The 21,368-nt window shown below is 51.1% G+C and overlaps 1 protein-coding gene across 1 annotated transcript in view; it reads right to left on the bottom strand.

Moving 5' to 3' along the window:
- Positions 1 to 21,368, bottom strand: part of LOC130032419 (solute carrier family 23 member 1-like) — a 57,919-nt gene that overhangs the window by 10,820 nt on the left and 25,731 nt on the right. Inside the window, exons 5-8 of the mRNA XM_056123973.1 lie at positions 5,821 to 6,002; positions 3,226 to 3,346; positions 1,376 to 1,532; positions 623 to 876 (exon numbers count right to left, since the gene is read on the bottom strand). Of these exons, the coding sequence (XP_055979948.1) occupies positions 623 to 876; positions 1,376 to 1,532; positions 3,226 to 3,346; positions 5,821 to 6,002 (714 nt within the window). The remainder of the gene's footprint in view (positions 1 to 622; positions 877 to 1,375; positions 1,533 to 3,225; positions 3,347 to 5,820; positions 6,003 to 21,368) is intronic.

Raw genomic sequence — 21,368 nt, 5'->3', positions numbered from 1 at the left:
ACCATTGAGGAAAGTGGCAACTGAGAATCCTGAGCCCAGGTTCCTGAATGGACATGGTCTACACAGAAGCCATTTTCAGAGAGAAAAAATACACTCACCCCCCACCACACACACACACACACACACACACACACACACACACACACACACACCCCTCCATCACCACCATCAGAAATCGGCCTTCTTTAAGCAAACAGAAAGTGGCAATTGGTGACAGACAGTGCCACCAACTGCAGCCAAGGGTTCTGCTGCCTCACTGGATGGTTCCAGCGTCACCTATGCCACAGTCACATTTCTCAACCTTTTTCTGAATTAACTTCCGACCCTGATTCCTCCCCACGTGACTGCCCATGTCCTACCAAGTTGGCCCCCAAGTTCACACCGTGACCCCTCCATTGAGGCCATTTTTTTCACCTCGGGGCCGCCTTGAGGATGGGAGGAAGCGGAACTCCCTCTGAGCCTCCAGAAAGCCAAATCTCCCCAGCACAGCCCTTGATGTTACCCCAGTCATGCTGGGACCCGACCAGGGTCGCCCCCTTTGCAGTGAATCCACTGAGCTTGAGAAGATGCCTGACCTCTGGACTTCCCCCCAGGGGGTCAGCGCAGCCCCGGGGAGCCTTACCCTGGTGATGCCCAGCGCCCCGACATTCTCGCTGTAGGACGTGGTGCCGTTGCCTGTGCCCCAGGCCCCCGCCAGCAGGCAGCCGAGACCCTCAATGCCAATCCCGCGGTTGATGGCGTGCCGGGGAGGTGGCGGGGCTCCCACCAGTCGGGCACAGGCGTAGTAGTCGCCGACTGACTCCACCATGGACGAGATCACCCCAGCGATGATCCCGAAGACCCCGGCCAGGCTGATGGTGGGGAGCCCCCACTGACCTGAGAACACAGACGGGTGGTGAGGCGCCCATGACCAGCCCGGGGGTCTCTGCAGAGGATTGCAAAGAGCCACGGGGACCAGCAGGCCCAAGTCCTCCTGACCCATAGACGGAGTCTCTGACTCCTGCTGCGCCCACCTCAGATGCACAAATAGCCATGGGGCTTCTTTCTGGAAAGGCCCGGAAACATCTGGAATAACCTCACTCAGAAGAGGCCCATCTCTGGAGTCCCCAAGGCCAGGTCAGCCCTCTCTGCCTCCCCACCTGGAACTTGATCCAAGGGCCATGGGGCAAGCAAGGACCTTAATTTCATTACTCCAGAATGTTCTCCTGAGCCTCCATTGTGTGGGACCCATGAGATGCAGGAGACCCACCGCTCTGATTAGGCTTTTCCCAAATGTAGGGGTTTCCAGGGAGGACGGGGAGCAGGGGAAGGGCTGAGGGAATCTCTTCTGCCCTGAAGGACTAAACGTGTCCCAGACCCACGGCCCCGCCCTTACCTGGGTAGGGGAAGCGGAACCAGGGGGCCTGGCTCAGCACATCGCCCTTGGTGTCTGTGCGGGCCTGGAACCCGTAGGCAGTGGAGTCCAAGGGGAGGGTGTTCGTGACCGTGAGGATGAAGCAGAGCAGCCAAGAGAGGCAGAGGGCCAGCAGCACCTGCCAAGGAGGACCGTCAGCACCGCCCGGAGCCTGGCACCCCCCAACTCCCGTGGGGCATACAAGGATGTGATCCGGAAAGCTCTGGAAATGAGAAGCTCTCGGGAGAACTTCAGTTCTGCTGCTTGTGGGGGTTGGGTTGGGGACACGGGGGGTGGGGGGGTGTCAGGAAAGAAAGGTGTGTAGGTCTTCAAGAGCGGAGAAGCGGGTGGCCCCAGAGAACCACCGGGGTCACGTCCGCTGACCCCAGTCTGACTCTTCCCCCACGACTGCTGGGCACAGGACCTACTCGGGGCCTCGGTCTCCTCGTCCCTGGACTGGAACGACTCTCATGAACCCACAGAGCCTGTCCAAGGGCATCCTCCGAGAGGTGGAATTTTCACTTCTGGGCAGGACCCAGAAATCTACCCGTGTTTGCAGTTTCAGAACGAGGGTCTATAGGGCTGTGGACAGAGCCGAGTCATCACTGCCTGGGATCTCTTTCACAAGAGGATGAAGCGGGGGCTGGAGTGATAGCACAGCGGGTAGGGCGTTTGTCTAGCACGTGGCCGACCCGGGTTCGATTCCCAGCATCCCATATGGTCCCCCGAGCACCGCTAGGAGTAAATCTTGAGTGTAGAACCAGGAGTAACCCCTGTGCATCTCCAGATGTGACCCCCCCCCCGCCAAAAAACCAAACCGAACAAATAAAAGGGTGAAGCACAGGAGCAAGAGACAGGGCAGGGGTAAGTCACTGCCATGGCACTCCATAAGACCCCCTCTGGCACTGCCAGGAGTGTTCCCTGAGCACAAAGCTAGGAGTAATCCCTGAACACTACCAAGTATTCCCTACTCCTTAAAAAAAAAAAAAAAGAAAGTGATTTTGAGCTGGAGAGATAGCATAGTGGGTAAGGTGCCTGCCTTGCACGTGGCCAGCCAGGGATTAATCCCGGCACCACCCGGGGCTCCCTAAACATTGCTGGGAGTGATCCCTGAGCACCACTGGGTGCAACTGCCCTCTCCACCACTACCTTCACCCCCCAAAAAAAGAAGCCAGAAAGAAAAAGTCGACTAGACCTGGGGGGTACAGAGTGCAGAGAGAGAGTACAAGGGTTAAGGCATTTGCCTTGCAGGCGACTAACCCAGATTCCATCCTCAGCACTCCATATGGTCCCCTGAGCTCCACAAGGAGTGCTCCCTGAGCACAGAGCCAGGAGTGAGCCCTGAGCACTGCCGTGTGTGAGCTCTCCCACCCCAGCACATACACACAAAAAGGGGATTTGCAGTTCAGTCAACCTTCATAGATTGGCTTGTACTTGACAATGCTGTAGACTCAACCAAGAAGGTTCTAGAATGAGAACCTTCCTCAGCACGGGGCACTTGGATTACCCAGGAGCCAAGGGGAATGGAAGGGTTGGCAGTCTGGCCCTTGGGCATAGATACTCAGTGGGGAACCCCAGAGTCTCCCTGAACCCCAGAGTTTTCCCGGAACCTCGCTCAGGGAGGAGGAGACTGTCCCTCAGTGACTGAGCGGAAACTTGGTGCAGGACCCACAGCTGCCCGAGAAGTGCCAGGAACACAGACCCCCTGAGAAGCAGGCAGCTCCCACATACCTGACAGAACAGCACAGGCCGGGGAGCGGGGATTGGGGAACCCCCAGGGGTGTGGCAGGCTGGGGGTGGTTGTGGAGGGGGGGGGAGGTTGGGCTCCTTACGGGGAAGACCTGGAACAGGTAGAACTTGGAGGTGTGGCACTTCTTCTCCCGCCCATACATGGGCACGGGCACCGCGACGTTTCTCAGGTACTGCGAGAAGAGCACGATGAGGAAGATGGTCCTGGAACAGAGTCACAGCGGCCCTGGAGGATGGGGCCTTGGGGCCGTGGGGGCAGACCACTTGTGGGGGGAGGGGCGGGAGATGGCTCCCAGGCTGGAGTGCTTGGCACACGGGCTGCCGGCATCACTTGCAAGCAGCCAAAGGAGCAATGCCAGCACCGAGCCTGGAGCCTCTGGGGCCGATGGAGGGGGGCTTGTCTGGGGCACCTCTTGTCCCTGCACCCTGCATGTCCTCCTGAAGAGTGTGCCCGCTGCCAGTCCCAAGACCCTTCCCAGCTCTGATGAGAGGATGAGGGCCTCATTTTCTTTTCTTTCTTTTCTTTTCAAATCCCCGCCAACTCGGGTTCGATTTTTTTTTTTCGCTTTTTGGGTCACACCCGGTGATGCTCAGGGATTACTCCTGGCTCTGCACTCAGGAGTTACTCCTGGCAGTGCTCGGGGGACCATATGGGATGCTGGAAACCAAACCCGGGTCAGCTGCATGCAAGGCAAATGCCCCACCTGCTGTGCTATCTCTCCAGCCCCCCCACCCCCCCCGCTCCGATTTCTTTTCTTTTCTTTTTTTAATTTTTTTTATTTTATAAGGTATTTCACAATATTGGATTGCATTTAATATTCAGATACCAATTCCAACACTATTACACCTCCCCACCACCATATTTGGGATATTTCCATCCCAAACCCCAATCCCTGTTCCAAAGCAGAACTGAAATATGATATTTGTATTGCTTGTTATGAAAAACCGCTGAAAATGCTACAAAAAATATCCATACAGGATTGAATGTGAAGATTCTTTTTTTTTTTTGTGGCTTTTTGGGTCACACCCAGCGTTGCTCAGGGGTTACTCCTGACTCTGCACTCAGGAATCACTTCTGGCAGTGCTTGGGGGACTATATGGGATGCTGGGAATCGAACCTGGGTCGGCCACGTGCAAGGCAAATGCCCTACCCGCTGTGCTATCGCCCCAGCCCCAGATTGTTCTATTTTGGCAGGGGCCATTAAGACCTTGTATAAGATATCACTAATATGTTGTTAAAGGTTGAGCATTGTGAACTTTCATATATATATATATATATATATATCCCTCTCTGATTGGTTGCCTACTATTTGAACCCCATCAAATGTGGTGCAGTACTCTTGGAGAACAGGTAGGGAATGTCTTATGATGTGTCCTGAAATAGGTTCTCTTGTGCATGAGGCTCAGCTCAAGCGTGTGACGAGCAGAAGGCCTCATTTTCCATAAGGCCTCCCAGGCCCTCTAGGCTGGTTGGACCCGACCCGCAGTGGGTACCACATTCTATCACATGTCAAAGGAACTTGGGGGCAAGTCTCACATCTCTGCTGTATGGAGACGCCCGAGGCATAGCCTTTCCTCTGGGGTTGGAGGGTGACAAATGTTTGCTCATCGGGACTATGGCCTAGTTGAGTGGAGTCCACTGGTCACCATGCCTAGTGGACATTACACTCAACTTGCTCTATGTGTCCAGGGATGGGGATGGACTCAGGGTGAGTATACTGACGTGGCATAAAGAGCCACAATAGGGCTGGAGTGATAGCACAGTGGGAAGGACATTTGCCTTGAATGCGGCCAACCTGGGTTCGATTTCCAGCATCCCATATGGTTCCCCAAGCACCGCCAGGAGTAATTCCTGAGTGCAAAGCCAGAAGTAACCCATGTGCAGCGCCAGTGTGGTGCAAAAAAAAAAAAAAAAAAAAAGAGTCACAATAACTCAAGTAATAACCTCAACCCCTTCCCCTCCACAATTTTTTTTAAAGGGTCAAAGCAATAGTACAGTAAGGGCACTAACCTTGTATACGGCAAATCTGGGTTCAATCCCCAGCACGCCATAGGGTCCCCCAAGCCTACCAGTAGTGATCATTGAGCACAGAGCCAGGAGTAAGCCCTGAGCACAGCCAGATGTGTCTCCACACCCTCCCCCAAATGTTTATGATAATAACAATATGTGATAATATAACTCTGAGTAATGTTTGTACTGCCTTGTAACATAACACAATGTTCATGAAAATAATCCACAAGAGGGGGCCAGCAAGACAGATCAAGGGGCTGGAGCGCATCTTTACAGCCAGGAGTTTGGGTTTTGACCCCCGGCACCTCCAGGAAGGACCCACAGCGACACACAGCCCCTGAGCACCACAAAGTGTGGCTCCAACCAACCAACCAACCAACCCAAATTATTCACAAGAGTCCACAGTCAGGGGGCTGGAGCAATAACATAGCGGGTAGGGCGCTTGCCTTGCAAGTGGCCGACCCGGGTTCAATCCCCGGCATCCCATATGGTCCCCTGAGCACTGCCAGGAGTAATTCCTGAATGCAGAGCCAGGAGTAACCCCTGAGCATCACTGAGTGTGACCCAAAAAGAAAAGTAAAAATTGCCCACAGCCAGGACTTGCTCTTCCCCCGAGAACCAGGCAGCCTCCCCCCCCACCCCCCCACCCCCAGAAGTGAGTACTTACAAGGCAGAAATGCCCCAGTGGAGGCCAGCGTCATTGCCCGCAGAGTCGAAGAGAGGCAGGGCCACCAGGGAGATGGTGGGCGCGATGGTCAGGGGGCCAATGAAGCGCAGCAGGAAGCCAATGAGGCCCGAGAAGCCCACCAGTATCTGGACGCAGGATGCTACCATGATGGATCCCTGCAACTGAGAGGAAGCGGAAGTTGAAGTTGATCAAGGGACTTCAGCCTCTGTGACAGACCCCAGCCCCCTTCCAAGCCTGTCTCCACTCCCCATAGAGGCAGGGTAGGGCAAAGCTGGACCCCGACTTTATTTTTTTTTTAGTTTTGAGAAACAATATATTGTTTCAAGGAAATACTTTCAGCTTCATAAGACTTGCTATCAGTGAGTAAGGTCTGAGCATCTAATATATAACAGTCATCAGAGGTAATGATAATGTATTATTATTATAATTGAAATTTGCTAAGAGGATAAGGCCTGAGAGAGCTTCAGGCCTGGGGATGTTCCAGGTCGCTCAGGAAAGAGACCTCAGGGTCCCTCTGTGCCCTAGTGATGGTGCCAGGGAACTCAGCAGCCCCGTCACCACCCAGGATGTCCTCGGATGGTCAGGCACAGACCCCTTCTTGGGGAACACCTGCTTCAGGCTGTGGGGGCTGAGCGGCTCTGGAGAACCAAAGAGTCTTGCTCTGTACCCGGAAGTTTTATTCATAGGCTCGGGCGGCGTGTTAGACCAGTGTATTATTGCTCTGGCCCACCTGATTTTTCTTTCTTTCTTTCTTTCTTTCTTTCTTTTTTTTTTTTTTTTTTTTTTTTTTTGCTTTTTGGGGTTATACCAGGTCATGCTCAGAAGTTACTCCTGACTCTGCACTCAGGAATTACTCCTGGCGGTGTTCTGGGGGACCATATGGGATGCTGGGAATCGAACCCGGGTTGGCCGCGTGCAAGGTACATGCCCTACCCGTTGTGCTATCACTCCAGCCCCCATATGATCTTTCTGCAAGTCACCGAGTGAGTCTTGCTTTCCTTGGGCCCGTGCTACCCAGTTGGCGGCTCCAGTCATGCCCAAGGTTCTTGCAGACCCCACACTGCTGGGCCTTGGTTCTGGCTGACCATCGCCTGCCGAAAGCATCTGTTGATGCTTGATTGTGGCCCGCCCCGGCAGGCCCGGCTGCCCTGACATAGAGACGCACATAGTGGGAAGCAGTCGGAGACTCACATATCCTCAAATACATTCCTGGTGTTATTCTCTTGAATGAAGCAAGGTTCAGATCCCCCATGCTTAGTACTACTGCCTAATTTGTGCCTTTGTTTCTTTTTTAGGGGGTTTGGGGCCACACCAGTGGTACTCAGATCTTACTCCTGGCTCTGCACTCAGGAATACCTCCTGGGGGTGGGGCTTGGGGATCCTATAGGGTGCTGGGGATCCAACCCGGGTCGGCCCTGTGCTAGGGCCAGCGCCTTACCGCTGTTCTATCTCTTCGGCCCTTGTTTCTCATTTCCATTTTTGTCTTCCACTCTTTCTGCTTTGCAGTTTTAATCACTTAGTTTTGGGGTCACACGTGGTGATGCTCAAGGGTCGATCCCTGGCAGTGTTGGGGTGGAGGTAGGGACCCCTCCCCCCCCCTGTGCTGGGGATCAAACCTGGTCCTCCCACAGATAAAGCCTGTGCTCCAGTCCTCGTCTGAGTCATCATCCCCAGCATCATGTTTTTTCTATTTTATTACTTATATATTTGTTTATTTTTGCTTTGGCAGAGGGGTTACATCCAGCTATGCTCAGGGCTTATGCTCTGCGTGCAGGGTCACTCCGGGCAGTGCTCGAGGACCCTATGCGGTGCCGGGGATCAAATCCAGCTTGTGTGTGTCAGGTAATCACCCCTCTGGCTGTACTATCTCTTCAGGCCCTGCTTTGGCTGTTGTTTTGAGGGAGTGGGCAGTGCGGGGCCACACTCGGTGATGCTCGGGGTTTAGTCCTGGCCCTGTGACCAGGAATGACTCCTACTGAGTGCAGAAACCATGTGGGGTCAAACCTTGGTCAGCCACATGCAAGGTAAGTAAGCACCCCACAGATGGTGCAATCACTCCAGCCCATTCCTCTGCCTTTGTTCAGGCTGTTTCCCCTTATCTCAGAATTTTTCCGTTTTGAAAATGATATGCCTAAATGTCATCATTTCTGTTTTGTGTTTCTCTGAACTTCCTGGGATGTTTTTTTTTTCCCAACTGAATCAACATGAGATATACACAGTTACAAAGTTGTTCAGTCATATAATGTTCCAATACCCACCCCTTCAGCTGGCCTGGGGTTTGATGTCTGATATTAAAGGAAGAGGAAAGTTCCTTGATTATTGCTTCAAATATTTCTTCTGTTCTTTTCTCTAGTTTTCTTCTCAATGTGTTTCCAGGACACATCTCTTAGACCTTTTACCATTATTCCACAGTTCTGGGATGCACGACAATCTCTCTCTCTCTCTCTCTCTCTCTCTCTCTCTCTCTCTCTCTCTCTCTGAACTCACTCTCTCACTCATGCTCACACTCTTACTCTCTCTCTCACACACTCTCACTCACTCTCACTCTTTCTCACTCTCATCTTTCTTCTCTTGGTCTGTTTCTCGAAAATTCTCTTGCTACCTCCTCAGCTGTGCCCAATCTGCTAACGATTCCTCCAAGCTCCTCCTTCTATGATGGTGTTGGTGATCGCTAGCACCCAGCTGGGTCTTTCTCTGATCTCCATCTCTCTGCTAACGTCGCCTGGCTAGTGTTCATTCTGTCCCCTTCATCCTGTGGAGTCCTGAGCACATTCAGCCGTGATTCTAACTTCCCAGTCTCTTCACCTGATGGTTTCAACATCCCTGCCTTGTCGGCGTCGGGGCCCTTTGAGTACCCCATCATTTCTTTGTGACAGTTGTGCATGAGGAATCCTGACCTTGGCACTGTGTCAGTGGGGCCCTTGGAAGCTTCCAGCCTCCTCGGGATGAGGCCTCCATCTTTCCAGGAACCTGTGCCTCTGGGCTGTGAATATTACATTACACACTTTTCTCAGCTGTCCCTTCCTTTTAGGGGTGGGGTGTAATGGTTAAAATGAACTAGGGTAGAAATTTTTAACTCTTTTTGCTTCCATCTACAAACCAGTGAACTAGAGTTGGACATTTTCTCCGAAGTCAGTCGGGCCCTGGTTAACTCGTTTCCCCCAGACACCCCTAGTTAAGAGTAGAGCAAGTACTCTAATTTACTTAACTAAGTAAGGGTTTTCTTCCCCCTTCTCCTCCTCAGGCCTGAATGCTTTCATTACACACCTGTCACGATACACTATTATTACAGTTCTCATTATTCTATCTTCAAATCTACCATTTTATCCTCCTTCCTGAAGTAACTGTTGCCTTCCAATTTTCTTCCATTTAAACATTAATTAAATATCCTCTTCCAAAGCATTCCATTGTCTCTAATTTATGCGGAGTCCATCATTTCCTTGTGTGGCCCAATGAAATGACGCGTGTGAGGTTAGTGCAGGGTGTAAATTTTACTCCCCCAGGAGAGTCTTGTGTATCCCGGAATGAGAGAACATCCCTAAAGAAAAAGATTGCATATTTTTTTTTTCTGCTCAGAATGGGCATGTCGACGACAAGACCAGATTTTCCTGTAATTTCTCCCTTTGGCTCCTATGACACTCTCGTATGGTGGAAGAGTTGGGGTTCTTATTTCTCATGCCACTTTATGTTCTGACACTTTCCAAAGTTCTTCAGGCAGGATAAAAGATTTCCTGGAGAATTCCTTCTGCTGGAGGCTGGAATCTCACGGACCCTCTTCCGCTCTCGGGTTTCCAGCTGACCATCAAGCCCGGGTCTGAGTCTGATTCCTTAAGCGACCATCAGCTGTTCCTGTATTTTCACTAGAATTTCCAGCTTTGTTTGCAGGCAGCTTTGACTGTGGATGTGAGTCTGCTTTTGGAAACACAGTTCCTCCAACCTTTGCGTGTGTGACTGAGGTGAGTGGGGTCTAAGTGGGAGTCAGCTACAGGGTACTAGGAGGTGATGTTCAAATGACTCTAAGTGGGCCCCAGACTGACTTTGCATACTTCCCCCTTTTCAGAAGTCTCACTCAATGCCCTACTGGAAATCTATCTCTTTAAGCAAAGAAACAGAAAGCTCCCCTGCACTTAAAACTTCTACTGCCTCCTCCCCCCCCCCCCCAGAAACACAGACACACACACAGACACACAGACATAGACACACACACACACACACACACACACACACACTGTTCTAGCTATCCCATCTGGAGGGATAATCACCCACTTTGGGAGACACCGGTAATGTACTGAAGGCGCATTTCTTCCTATGGCTTTATACCTCTCTGCAATCCCTATTTCCTTAAAATCAAATAATTGATCATTTCCATCTGTCCTTTACTTTTCTTTGGTTGGTGGTTCCAGGAAGCGAACCCAGGGCCCCAAAGTTATTCCCCCACGTCCTGTGTTTGCACCTGGTTCACGAGGCTGGGACTGCAGCTGTTGGTCGGTGTGTGGATAAATAGAATGTATGGCGCCCTGAAGCATCTACCTCAAGTTCCAATGGGAAAATTCAGTGAATGGAGGACATCAATCAATAAAACAAAGCTGCAATTCCTAAGAACCTTCTCTTCTTCACAGCAATGGTTCAAAAGAAAAACCCCAAACAAAAAAACAACCAAAACCAAAACCCAACAGCAAAGCAGACCAGCAGAGGGCGCTGCAATACCACAGAGAATACCTGGGTTTGGGCATCATGCATCTGAGGAAGAAAGGTATTGGTCTCAACACCTGGACCCTATATTTATGCGGTAGGGTGGGGGAGGGGGCAGTGAGGACAAACTTCTTCTGTTAAAGGCCTCGTGGTAGTTTAGACTTTGTGAGTGGCATCTTGTTATTGCCTAATAGACTTAAACAATTTTTTCATATAGAGATCTCATAGTGTGCGGGACTGGGGCTTAGATCTCCAAGCCTGCTCAGATCGGATCGGGACTAGGCCTCCACCCAGATCCCCCACCTTCCAGTACGTAGGCGTTACACCCACCAACTGCCCCCCAGCGCTGTGTAATTCAATCAATGGCCAAGACCCAGAGACTATAAGACCCAGCACCCGGAAGTGCGTGGCCACATTTGCGGCCGTGCGACATCTTATTATCTAGTTCTTACTCTGGAGAACCTGGCAGGCTACCGAAAGTATCTTGCCCGCTCGGCAGAGTCTGGCAAATTCCCCGTGGCGTATTCAATATGCCAAAACCCACTAACAATGATGGGTCTCATTCTCCTGACTCTGAAAGAGCCTCAAATGTGGCACTTTTTAAAATCTCAGGGCTAGGACGAAGGAGACGTTACTGGTGCCTGCTCAAGGAAATCGATGAACAACAGGATGACAGTGACAGTGACAGTGACAGAGAGCTCAAAACTTTGTAAATCACCGTGTCTTAAGTTAAGAAAACAAGATAAGGTGGGGGAGGGGGGGTGGGGTGGGGGGGAAGGGAAGGGGAAGAGGAACCTTAGATCCTTAGGTCCTGGGCACTAAAAACTGGACCTACAGGCTGGATTCAAGCCAAAAGTCACCCAATGTTGGTTCTCACTTTAATGGACTCCTTCTGGTAGGAGATGTTTCTGAACTTAACACTTTAAGAAATGAAAATTTAGGGGGTATGGTGCCACCAGCAGGTCAATCTATACCTGTGAGGCGAGTGCATCAGCAGCCTGATGGCGCCTTCAGACTTCCAGATATCCCAAACTTGCTGCTGTGCCTTTGGCCAGAACCCAAAACCTCGGGGCAAAGTTTACCAAGATAGTAAACGGCCAAAAGTTAGGTATGAGGGAGACACACCCACAAACCACCTCCGGCTCAGCTATATAATTGGAGGCATGGCCTCTCTGGTTCCTGATCAAACTGCTTAACTGCCATGATCCCAGAGACTCAGAAACAAATCTTGAAACCCAATGACTTTTGGCAGAAATGCATCTGGTCCCTGCAGTAGGTTACCAGCGCTGAGCCAACCCAGGTGGGAATAGGTTTTGTGCCTTGGCCTGTTCCCCCTGGTGGCCCAGTGGCCGCCATCCTCCAGAGACCACTGAACAGTCCGGGCCCGAAGTGATGTGAGACACAAGGGGCCTCACGGGTTGGGGGTAGAGCCAGATCTTTCTTCCCCACCCCAACGAGACCTCGAGTTGCCACCCACAAACGGCCTCCAAGACTCCTGATCAAGCTGCTTAACGGCCATGATCACAGAGACAGAAACAAATCTCGAAACCCAGCAGCTTTTGACAGAAATGCATCCGGACCCACAGTAGGTTACTGTTTCCAGGCCAGCCCAGGGGGGAAAGGGTGCTGTCCCTTCACCTTTTCCCTCTAGGCGGCTTGGTGGCTGCCATCGTCCAGAGGCCACTGGACAGTCCGGGCCCGCAGTGACGAGACACACAGGGCCTCACGGGTTGGGAGTGGAGCCGGACCTTTCTTCCCCATCCCAACGAGACCCTGAGTTGCCGCCCACTAACGGTCTCTATGGCTCCTGATCAAGCTGCTTAACGGCCACGATCCCAGAGACTCAGAAACAAACCTCGAAACCCAGCACGTTTTGGCAGAAATGTGTATGGTCCTTGCAGTAGGTTATAGGCACCAGCCCACCCCAGGTGGGAATGAGGTTTTGTGCCTTGGCCTGTTCCCCCTGGCGATCCGGTGACCACCATCCTCCAGAGGCCACTGGACAGTCAGGTCTGAGCCCACAGTGACAAGACATGCGAGGCCTCACAAGATGAGGGTGGAGCCAGCCCTTTCCTCCCTGTCCCAAAGAGACCCCCAGCCGCCGCCCACAAATGGCCTCTCTGGCTCCTATCAAGCTGCTTAACAGCCATGATCCCAGAGACTCAGAAACAAATCTCGAAACCCAGTGACTCTTGGTAGAAATGCGTCCGGACTCCACAGTAGGTGACTGTTGCCGGGCCATCCCAGGGGGGAAAGGTGCTGTCCATCCGCCTGCTCCCCATTGGTGGCTCGTGACCGCCATCCTCCAGAGGCCATTGGACAGTTAGGTTTGGACCCTAAGTGACGAGACACGTGGAGCCTCACGGGATGGGGGTGGAACCGGCCCTTTCCTCTCTGTTCCAATGAGACCCCAAGTTACCGCCCACGAACGGCCTCTCTGGCTCCTGATCAAGCTGCTAAACGGCCATGATCCCAGACTCGGGAACAAATCTCGGAACCTAGCATGTTTTGGCAGAAATCCCTCCAGATTTAATTGTTAAAACTTCGGAATTTCAAAATCAAGTGGCTACTACTGCAGCCGCGAGACATCATATGTTATTCATAACCAGCAATAGAAAACAAATTGCCTACTGTTGTCTTTCTGGCAGATCCGAGTGTTGGGATAAAATCCCTAATAATAATGGTGGGTCAGGTGTCAAAATATTGAATGTAACCAAAGTAGAGAGAGAGTAATGTGAAATCATCTGCCCCACATGTAGCAGGAGGGTGTGGGATGGGGGTATACTGGGGGGTTTTTTTGGTGGTGGAGAATGGGCACTGGTGAAGGTACGGGTGTTTCATTATATGACCAAGACTTAAACCTGAAAGCTTTGTAACTGCTCTCACAGTGATTTAATAAATAAAATTATAAAAAATGGAAAAAAAAGAAATGGAAATTTGACCTGACCTTGAACATCATCTGAATATAGGCAGATAACAAGTAAAAGATATTTATAATATATACACCTGTTGGCAACATGAAAGATCCTTATGGTGATGAAAATGCTCCAGATTTTAACTGTATCAATACCAATATCCTGGGTGTGCTACTGAATTATACTCTTACAAAATACTATCACTGAGGAAACTTGAAAAATGATACACTAACCGTATATAAATTAATAATTGTCTCAAAATAAAAAACTTCATACATCTAGTTTCAGGACGCTTTTAGGATGGAAATCCACACTTTACGTAAGTCATTTAAAGAACCCTTTTCCTCGACTGGTAGAAGTCAATTCTAGCACCGGAAGCACTATTGAGCCCATCACAGAGCATGTTACCGACCATATAGAATACAAAGCTGGATTAGGTCTTAAAAGCTGCAGGTAGACACAGCCACTGCTATGTAAACAATAGCCCAGCTTCAACGTTTCAGGACTAATTTCGGAAGAGATGTCAAGTCAAACAATCATCCCAGTTCTACAGCTCCTGAGCAATACTTCCAAATTCCACAATACTGACAGCCCAGGAGGAGTATAGAAAATTACACAGGAAAGTAACATAGAAGCCAACTAATCTCAGGAAGCAAAAACAGCAACACGGAACGTTCAACTAGCCACAAACAGCTCAGTAAATTTCAATGACTTCAATAACCCCATTGGGAGATAGAAACATTTTCGCAAACTTTCTTTTAGTGAACTATTTTTTGATACTCCCATTTACCCTTTTTTGTTATAACATGCAAAATAAAATAAATAACTTTGTGCCTGCCAAGGGGCAGGGTTGGAGGGGGGTGAGAAATGGAACAACGGTGGAGGGAAGGCCACACTAGTGGAGGGCTGGTGTTGGATTATTGTATGCCTGAAACAACTGTACCGAGAGCAGCTTTGTAAGCCACAGTGTTTAAATTGCACTGCACTGCACTGTCCTCCCGTTATTCATCTATTTGCTCGAGCGGTCCCAGTGCCGTCTCCATTGTGACACTTGCTGTTACTGTGTTTGGCAGATCGAATACATCACGGGGAGCTTGCCAGGCTTTGCCTTGCGGGCGAGATACTCTCGGTAGCTTGCCAGGCTCTCCGAGAGGGGTGGAGGAATCGAATCCGGCTGGGCCGGGCTGGCTGCGTGCAAGGCAAACACCCTACCGATGTGCTATCGCTCCAGCCCACAGAGTTTAACGTTTTTAAATGTTAAAATAAATAAGAAAGAAAGAAGGAAGGAAGGAAGGAAGGAAGGAAGGAAAGAAAGAAAGAAAGAAAGAAAGAAAGAAAGAAAGAAAGAAAGAAAGAAAGAACACCCTCTGTCCAGAATATGAACACAGGAGGTGTAGAGGGAGAGAGCGTGCAGCTGGTAAGGTGCTTGCCTGGCACGCGGGCAGCCCAGGTTTGATCCCTGGCATCCCACATAGTTCCCTGAGTCCACCAGGGGTGGTCCCTGAAAAAGCAAAACACAAAGGAACAACGGAGTAGGTGTAGGGAAGGCAAAGGCGGTCTCTGCCCCTAGGCTACGGGGCTGGATGCAGGCACAGTGTGGCCTACTCTCCTCCTTCCCCCGTCCCAGCACTGCCCTGGCCCCAGGGAGGCTCTTTGCCAGAAACGGAGTGTGTGTGGACACAGGCTGCTCCTCCAGGGCCCAGCTGGTCCACCCGCCACCCAGGGAAGGCCTGGCAGGAGAGACAAACTAACGGTCCCGCTTTCTTCTCGGATACTGTAAAGACAACAGGTTCTTGAGCAGAAGGAACTGCAGTCCTCAGTAGAGGTGGGTGGAAGGGAACCCCCGTCCTGGCGGTTAGCGGGCAGGAAATCCTCCCCTCCCCTCCCCTCCCCTCCCCTCCCCTCCCCTCCCCTCCCCTTCCCTTTCCTTCCCTCCCCTTCCCTTCCCTCCCCCCTTCCCTTCCCTTCCCTTCCCTTCCCTTCCCTTCCCTTCCCTTCCCTTCCCTTCCCTTCCCTTCCCTTTTCCCTTCCCTTCCTTCCCTTCTTCCCTCCCCTCCCATCCACTTCCCTCCCCTCCCTTTCCCTCCCCTCCCCTCTCCTCCCCTCCCCTCCCCTCTCCTCCCCTCCTGTCCTCTCCTCTCCCCTCCTCTCTCCTGCTCTCCTCTCCTCACTTTTATTCGCTTTCTGTTTCTTTCCTTTTTACTTTTGGCAGGGGGCAGAGGGGACATACCCAGCAATGCTCAAAGGCTACACCTGGCTCTGTACTCAAGGATCAGTCCTGGGGGCCTCAGGGGACCCTATAGGGTGCCAGAGATCAAACCCAGGTCAGCTGCATGAATGGCAAGTGGCCTCCCTGCTGTACTATTGCTCAAGCCTCCTTTGCTTGATTTTCACTTGGATCGACCAAAGTCAATACAGGCTTCCTGGGGGACAGAAAAACAAAACAAAACAATGACCCCAGAAACCTGTGTACTCAAGACTCCTGTTCTTGGAATGCTCCCTGGGGAAGCACCTCCCGCACTGGGAAGAGGGTATCCAGTAATTAAGATTCAGAGATGGACTGATCATCTGGGCCAGCAGCCAGGGTCCACCCACGTAACCAGGGAAATTCCCAAGAATCTCTTGGTCTTGGGGCTACGGATGTGGCTCAGTGGTAAATGCATGTAAGAGAATTGCTCTAGGGAAGATGATCATGCTGCCGCCTCAACTGCTCTTCAGAGGCGAAAAAGTCTTGATGCCTGGGCCCACCCTGAGGTGGAAAGGAAGCAGAGAACTCAGCAGGAGTAGATGTGGACTAGGCCTGAGTGTGCCTTGGGGGCATTTTGGCATGGGAGTGAATGAAGTGACTGATTTGAAAGGAAGAAGAGCAGCAGAGGAAGCCTGAGTTAGCTCAGCAGGACCCACCGCTGCTCCAATTCCACAGGAGGGAGAGGGGTAGGGGTGTCTCTCTCCACAACGTGACCTGACCCCTGCTGCCTGGCGTCCCCTCATAGGAGAAGGGGCGTCAATCAGCTACTTGGTCAACCTTCCCTCTGAAATACCACCATTCTGGTGGGAAATGCACCCTGGTGAAGAGCCGGGTATTGGAACATTATCTGACTTAAACCTAGTCATGAAAAACTTTGTAACTGTGGATCTCACTCTGATTCAATTTAAAAATGAACCAATTTTTTAAATATCATTTTTTAAAAATTTTACTGAAACATCACGAGGTAGAGCATTACAAAGCTGTTCATGATTGGGTTTCTGTCAATGTTCCAACACCTATCCCTCCACCAATGTCCCCAGTTTCCCTCCTACTTCTCAATCCACCTTCCACCCCAGCCTGTCTCCATGGCAGGTCTCTCTCTTCTCTTCTCTCTCTCTCTTCTCTCTCTCTCTCTCTCTCTCTCTCTCTCTCTCTCTCTCTCTCTCTCTCTCTCTCTCTCATCTTACGACATTATGGCTAGCAATACAGATACTGAAAGGTTATCATGATATCCCTTTACCTACTTTCAACATGCAGTTCTTGTCCAGAGTGATCATTTCCAACTAATGCTCTCCAAACGGACCCTCCTTTTTCTCTTAACTACCCTCACTCCTGGGCTGAAGCAATAGCACAGCGGGTAAGGCGTTTGCCTTGCACACAGCTGACATGGCTGACCAGGGTTCGATTCCTCCGCCCCTCTCGGAGAACCCGGCAAGCTACTGAGAGTATCTCGCCGCACGGCAGAGCCTGGCAAGCTCCCTGTGACGTATTCAATATGCCAAAAACAGTAACAACAAGTCTCACAATTTGTTGTGAGACATTACTGGTGTCCGCTTGAGCAAATCGATGAACAACAAGTGGACAGGACCCTCACCCCACACACCCTTGTGGTAATTAAAAATAAACTAATTTTTAAAGAGATACTGTTTTTGAAAATCACTACTTAAAAGACTTAAAAAATAAAAGACAAAAAAAAAATCACCCCATCATTCAGTAATTCAGAATTAGATCAATGAACTCTAGGCTCAAAGGCCCACTGTCTGAGAAGTGGCCAAATCCGGAGAGGAATATAGTGACTGTCTGGAAAAGAAAAAGGAGGGAAGGGAAAAGCCCTGGCAAGCTACCCGTGACATATTCGATATGCCAAACACAGTAACAACAAGTCTCATAACGGAGACGTTACTGGGCTCGCTCGAGGAAATCGATGAACAACGGGAGGACAGTGCCGTGCTATAGTGCTAAGGGTTCAGACCAAAGAGCCCCCCCACCCACCCACCCTCACCCCCGGGAGTGGATAGTAACTCATCAGACAGTCGAACTCCAGCAATATGTTCGAATTTGGAATATCTCGAAAACTCTGCTTGCCTTGAGCAAGGCTGAGACGAGCAGTGGCTAAGCACAGTTTCAGAGCAGGAAGGAGGGAAGTCAGGCAGATGAGACCCAGAAAAGCCCAGACTGGACTAGATGGGCAAAGGGCCAGCAATGCTGGGACAGTCGCTGGTTCCACATTCTGCAGACACAGCAGGAGAAGTTCTGTTCTATGAATGTCTGTACCCAGTTAAGATGTGCCAGGGGTTGGTTATGAGGCCAAGGGTTATACTCAACGAAACTGAAAATCACAGGCATGACGCTAGCTAGCAAAGTCTAATTGGGGATCCTGAACTTTTGCTACCAGCTAATAGTAAGAAAGAGGCACAAAACTGACCTAGGAGGTCAAGCAGAGTCACCAGTGAAGGATAGACAATGACAGTTTAACGCTAACTCATTTAATAGCACTTCTAAAGGATGACGGTGATTGGCAAAATGAGATACATCCAAACTGTGAGTAGGGCGTGGAGGGACTGGAACACGCAGGAAGCACTTTGGAGTGCAGAAAGGAACATCTTGTGTTCGTGTTTCCTGAGGTGGAATATGGGCACATCAGGATGGTTCCTTTACGGAACAGCAAGTACAGGGAGCCAGAGGTCACTGGTGATACATCCTTTCTGGGTATGTCTGTGCGGTTGTTTTAAGGAGATGTTTGTGTTTGGGTTGGTCACCCAAGGAAAGCAGGTGGTGCTCCCCAACAGAGCAGGGGGGCATTGTCCAAGAGGTCGCAAAGGCTGAGGAAGGTGAAGCCCGGTCTTCTGCTGGAGTTGGGACCACTGTCTTCTGCATTCAGCACCCTCAGTCCTCAGACCATTGGAATCAGGGGGGTTTACATCACTGATCCCCCTCTTCCTCCTCTGTGTCCCCCATCCTCAGGCCTTTGGCTATCACTGTGGGTTTTCCTGGTTTCCCCAGTTTGCAGGCACAGACCCTGGAGACCCTCAACTCCATCACCAAAGAAGTCAACTCTTGTAATAAGTCTCTCTGTAAGTGTATGCTTTATTGGTTCTCTGAGGAGAATATAAGCATCCTCAGAACACACATCCCCAGGTTTCTCTGAACATCCCTGGCCATGAGCCCCACTCCAGGCCTCAACAAGTCCATTTATCCATTCAATGGAAATACAGCCTCACGCTTGCTGGGGGCAAGTGCACACTCATTGCAATACTCTAAGAGCAATATTGGGAAACTACCCTTCAATGGGCTGAAGCGAGAGCACAGCGGTAGGGTGTTTGCCTTGCACACAGCCAGCCCGGCCAAACCGGGTTCGATTCCTCTGCTCCTCTCGGAGAGCCTGGCAAGCTACCGAGAGTATCTCGCCCGCATGGTAAAACCTGGCAAGCTACCCGTGATGTATTCAATATGCCAAACACAGTAACAACAAGTCTTAAAATGGAGACGTTACTGGCCCTGCCCACTCAAGCAAATCAATGAACAACGGGAGGACCCTTCAATATCTAGTTTGGATAATAGCAAGATAAACTGTGTCATTACACAATGAAATACTATTCAGTAAGAAGAATGAAAATCTACTGATTCTTACAAAACTATGGAAGGACACTGTAAATCTGAAGTAGAATGAAAAAGTTAATACAAGCTAATAGGTATTATACAGTTCTGTATATAAAGCTAAAAACCAGGCAAACTGAACCAGAGTGTTAGAAAGTGAAATAGAGGGGACCCCTGCTTGAAGCGATTGGAGGGAGGTTTCTGGGGGCTTCTGGGGGCTGCAGGTAATGTTCTGCCTCTTCAACCAGGTTCTGGTTATGTGGCCAAGTTCAACCGGTAATTTTATTATTGTTTTTTTAGGATTTTGTCGGATTTAAAAGTTAACCTCAGAAAGGCATTACGCTCCAACATTGGAAGGTGGTGAGAGAAAGCAGAATGAGCATAATATTAAACATGCAGGTGGCAGGTGTCCCAGCAGTGACCGGAGTGACGCTACTGGTGGAGGTGGTACTGGAAGTAACAGAAGCAATGGTAGTAGTGGAAGTAGTGGGACTTATAGTCGCAGCAGTCCTGGAAGGAGTGGTATAACAGAAGTAGCAGAAATCACAGCAGTACTGGAAGGAGTAGTAGTAATGGAAGTGAGAGAAATCGAAGCAGTACTGGAAGGAGTGGTAGTAACAGAAGTAGCAGAAATCGAAGCAGTGCTAGAAGGAGTAGTAGTAATGGAGTAGCAGAAAGAGTCATGCATGTTGTAGCAGCAACAGCAGACGTTGTCGTACAAGAGCAGTGGCACCAGGAGTGGAGGAGTAGAGGGTGCACGGGAAAGCTTGATTCTGATTCTACTCTGCGTCACTAGTCAAGGATAGGACGGGGAGACACGTCCCCTATCCCTTACTCCCCTCACTCTGGGTTTCCCACACAGGGGATGGGACTTGCCACAGACATGAGGCTATAATGGTGCAGACTCTGGCTTTCCCGGCTGTCCATGGCGTGTCTCTCCTTGAGCCTCATGGTCCCGAGCCCCGGGAAACTCTGAGGCAGTGCGAGTGAGCCCGGGGAAGCTGAGCTGAAGGAGGTCAGCAGGGACTGTCCTCACTGGTGCCTCACCCTGTTGCCTTGTTCTGGGACCCCAGTGGCAAGTGGTTCTGGGTCTTAGCTCTGCTCTGGCTACTGACCTGGGGGTGTGGGGGGAAGGTCCAGCAGAAAGGAGATGTCCGGGTGTGCCAGAACACAAAAGAAACCTCCCATTGCTCAAATAGCACTGCCGGCATGAGCCAGCCTGGACCCTCATCCCTGGCTCCCGGTGAGGATGTTGGCGTCTGACAACTCACCAGATTGTCACCCCATCGGGATGTAGTTAAACTCTGGGCCAAGGATCCTGCATGTACAGATTTCCTTATCTGTCGCTGAGTTGAGCCAGACTTCAAGTGCCTCATCAAGGCCACTCTGTGTCCCTTCCCCCAGTGCTACAGGGACATTAGACGCAGGGGTCTGGGGACAGCAGGGAAGCAGAGGTGGAGGCAGAGCCCGCAGCCAGCACCTGCCAGTGGGGTGGCTCTGCTCAGGGCTGCTCCCCCGCCCCTACTCACTCCTGAGACCCCCGTGGGTGGCCCCGTGGCCCCCTGTGCGTCACGAGACACTGGGAAGCGTGTCTGCAAAGCTCCAAGTGCTCAGCAGCCACCATCTGCTGCGGGTGTCACCGCCATCCCCATCCCAGCCACTCCCCCACTTGGCTCCAGGCTCGGCGGCTGACAGAGAATGACGTCCCATGCATCGTCTAAGGGAGTGCTCCCGGCTGTCCTCCCCGCTGCCCAGACCTGGCTCCCGAAACGCGCTTCTGGCTGGAGCTGGGTGGGAGCGACCATCCTGATGGAAGGGTCCATCCGTCTCCTACTCATCAGCTTCTTCCCTTTTCCTTCCCTTCCCCAGAATGATTGTCCTTTTCTAATTCCATCTCCCTGTTCCCACCCGGTCCCACCACGCAGAGCCCCAGAGGTTCCTTTCCCCAACCCCCCTACCCCCACCAGTGGCAGGAACCTTGTCTCATTTCCAGCAGGAACTTAGAGCTCCACCTCGCCTCTCTGCATGTTAAGCAATCAGGGATGAACACAGCCCCTCCCTCCCTCCCCCTGCTC

The sequence above is a fragment of the Sorex fumeus genome, unplaced genomic scaffold, assembly GCF_029834395.1.
Source record: "Sorex fumeus unplaced genomic scaffold, SorFum_2.1 ptg000048l, whole genome shotgun sequence".
NCBI lineage: Eukaryota > Metazoa > Chordata > Mammalia > Eulipotyphla > Soricidae > Sorex > Sorex fumeus.
The sequence above is the reverse complement of the archived record's forward strand: the minus strand, read 5'-3'. Positions and strand labels throughout refer to the sequence as shown.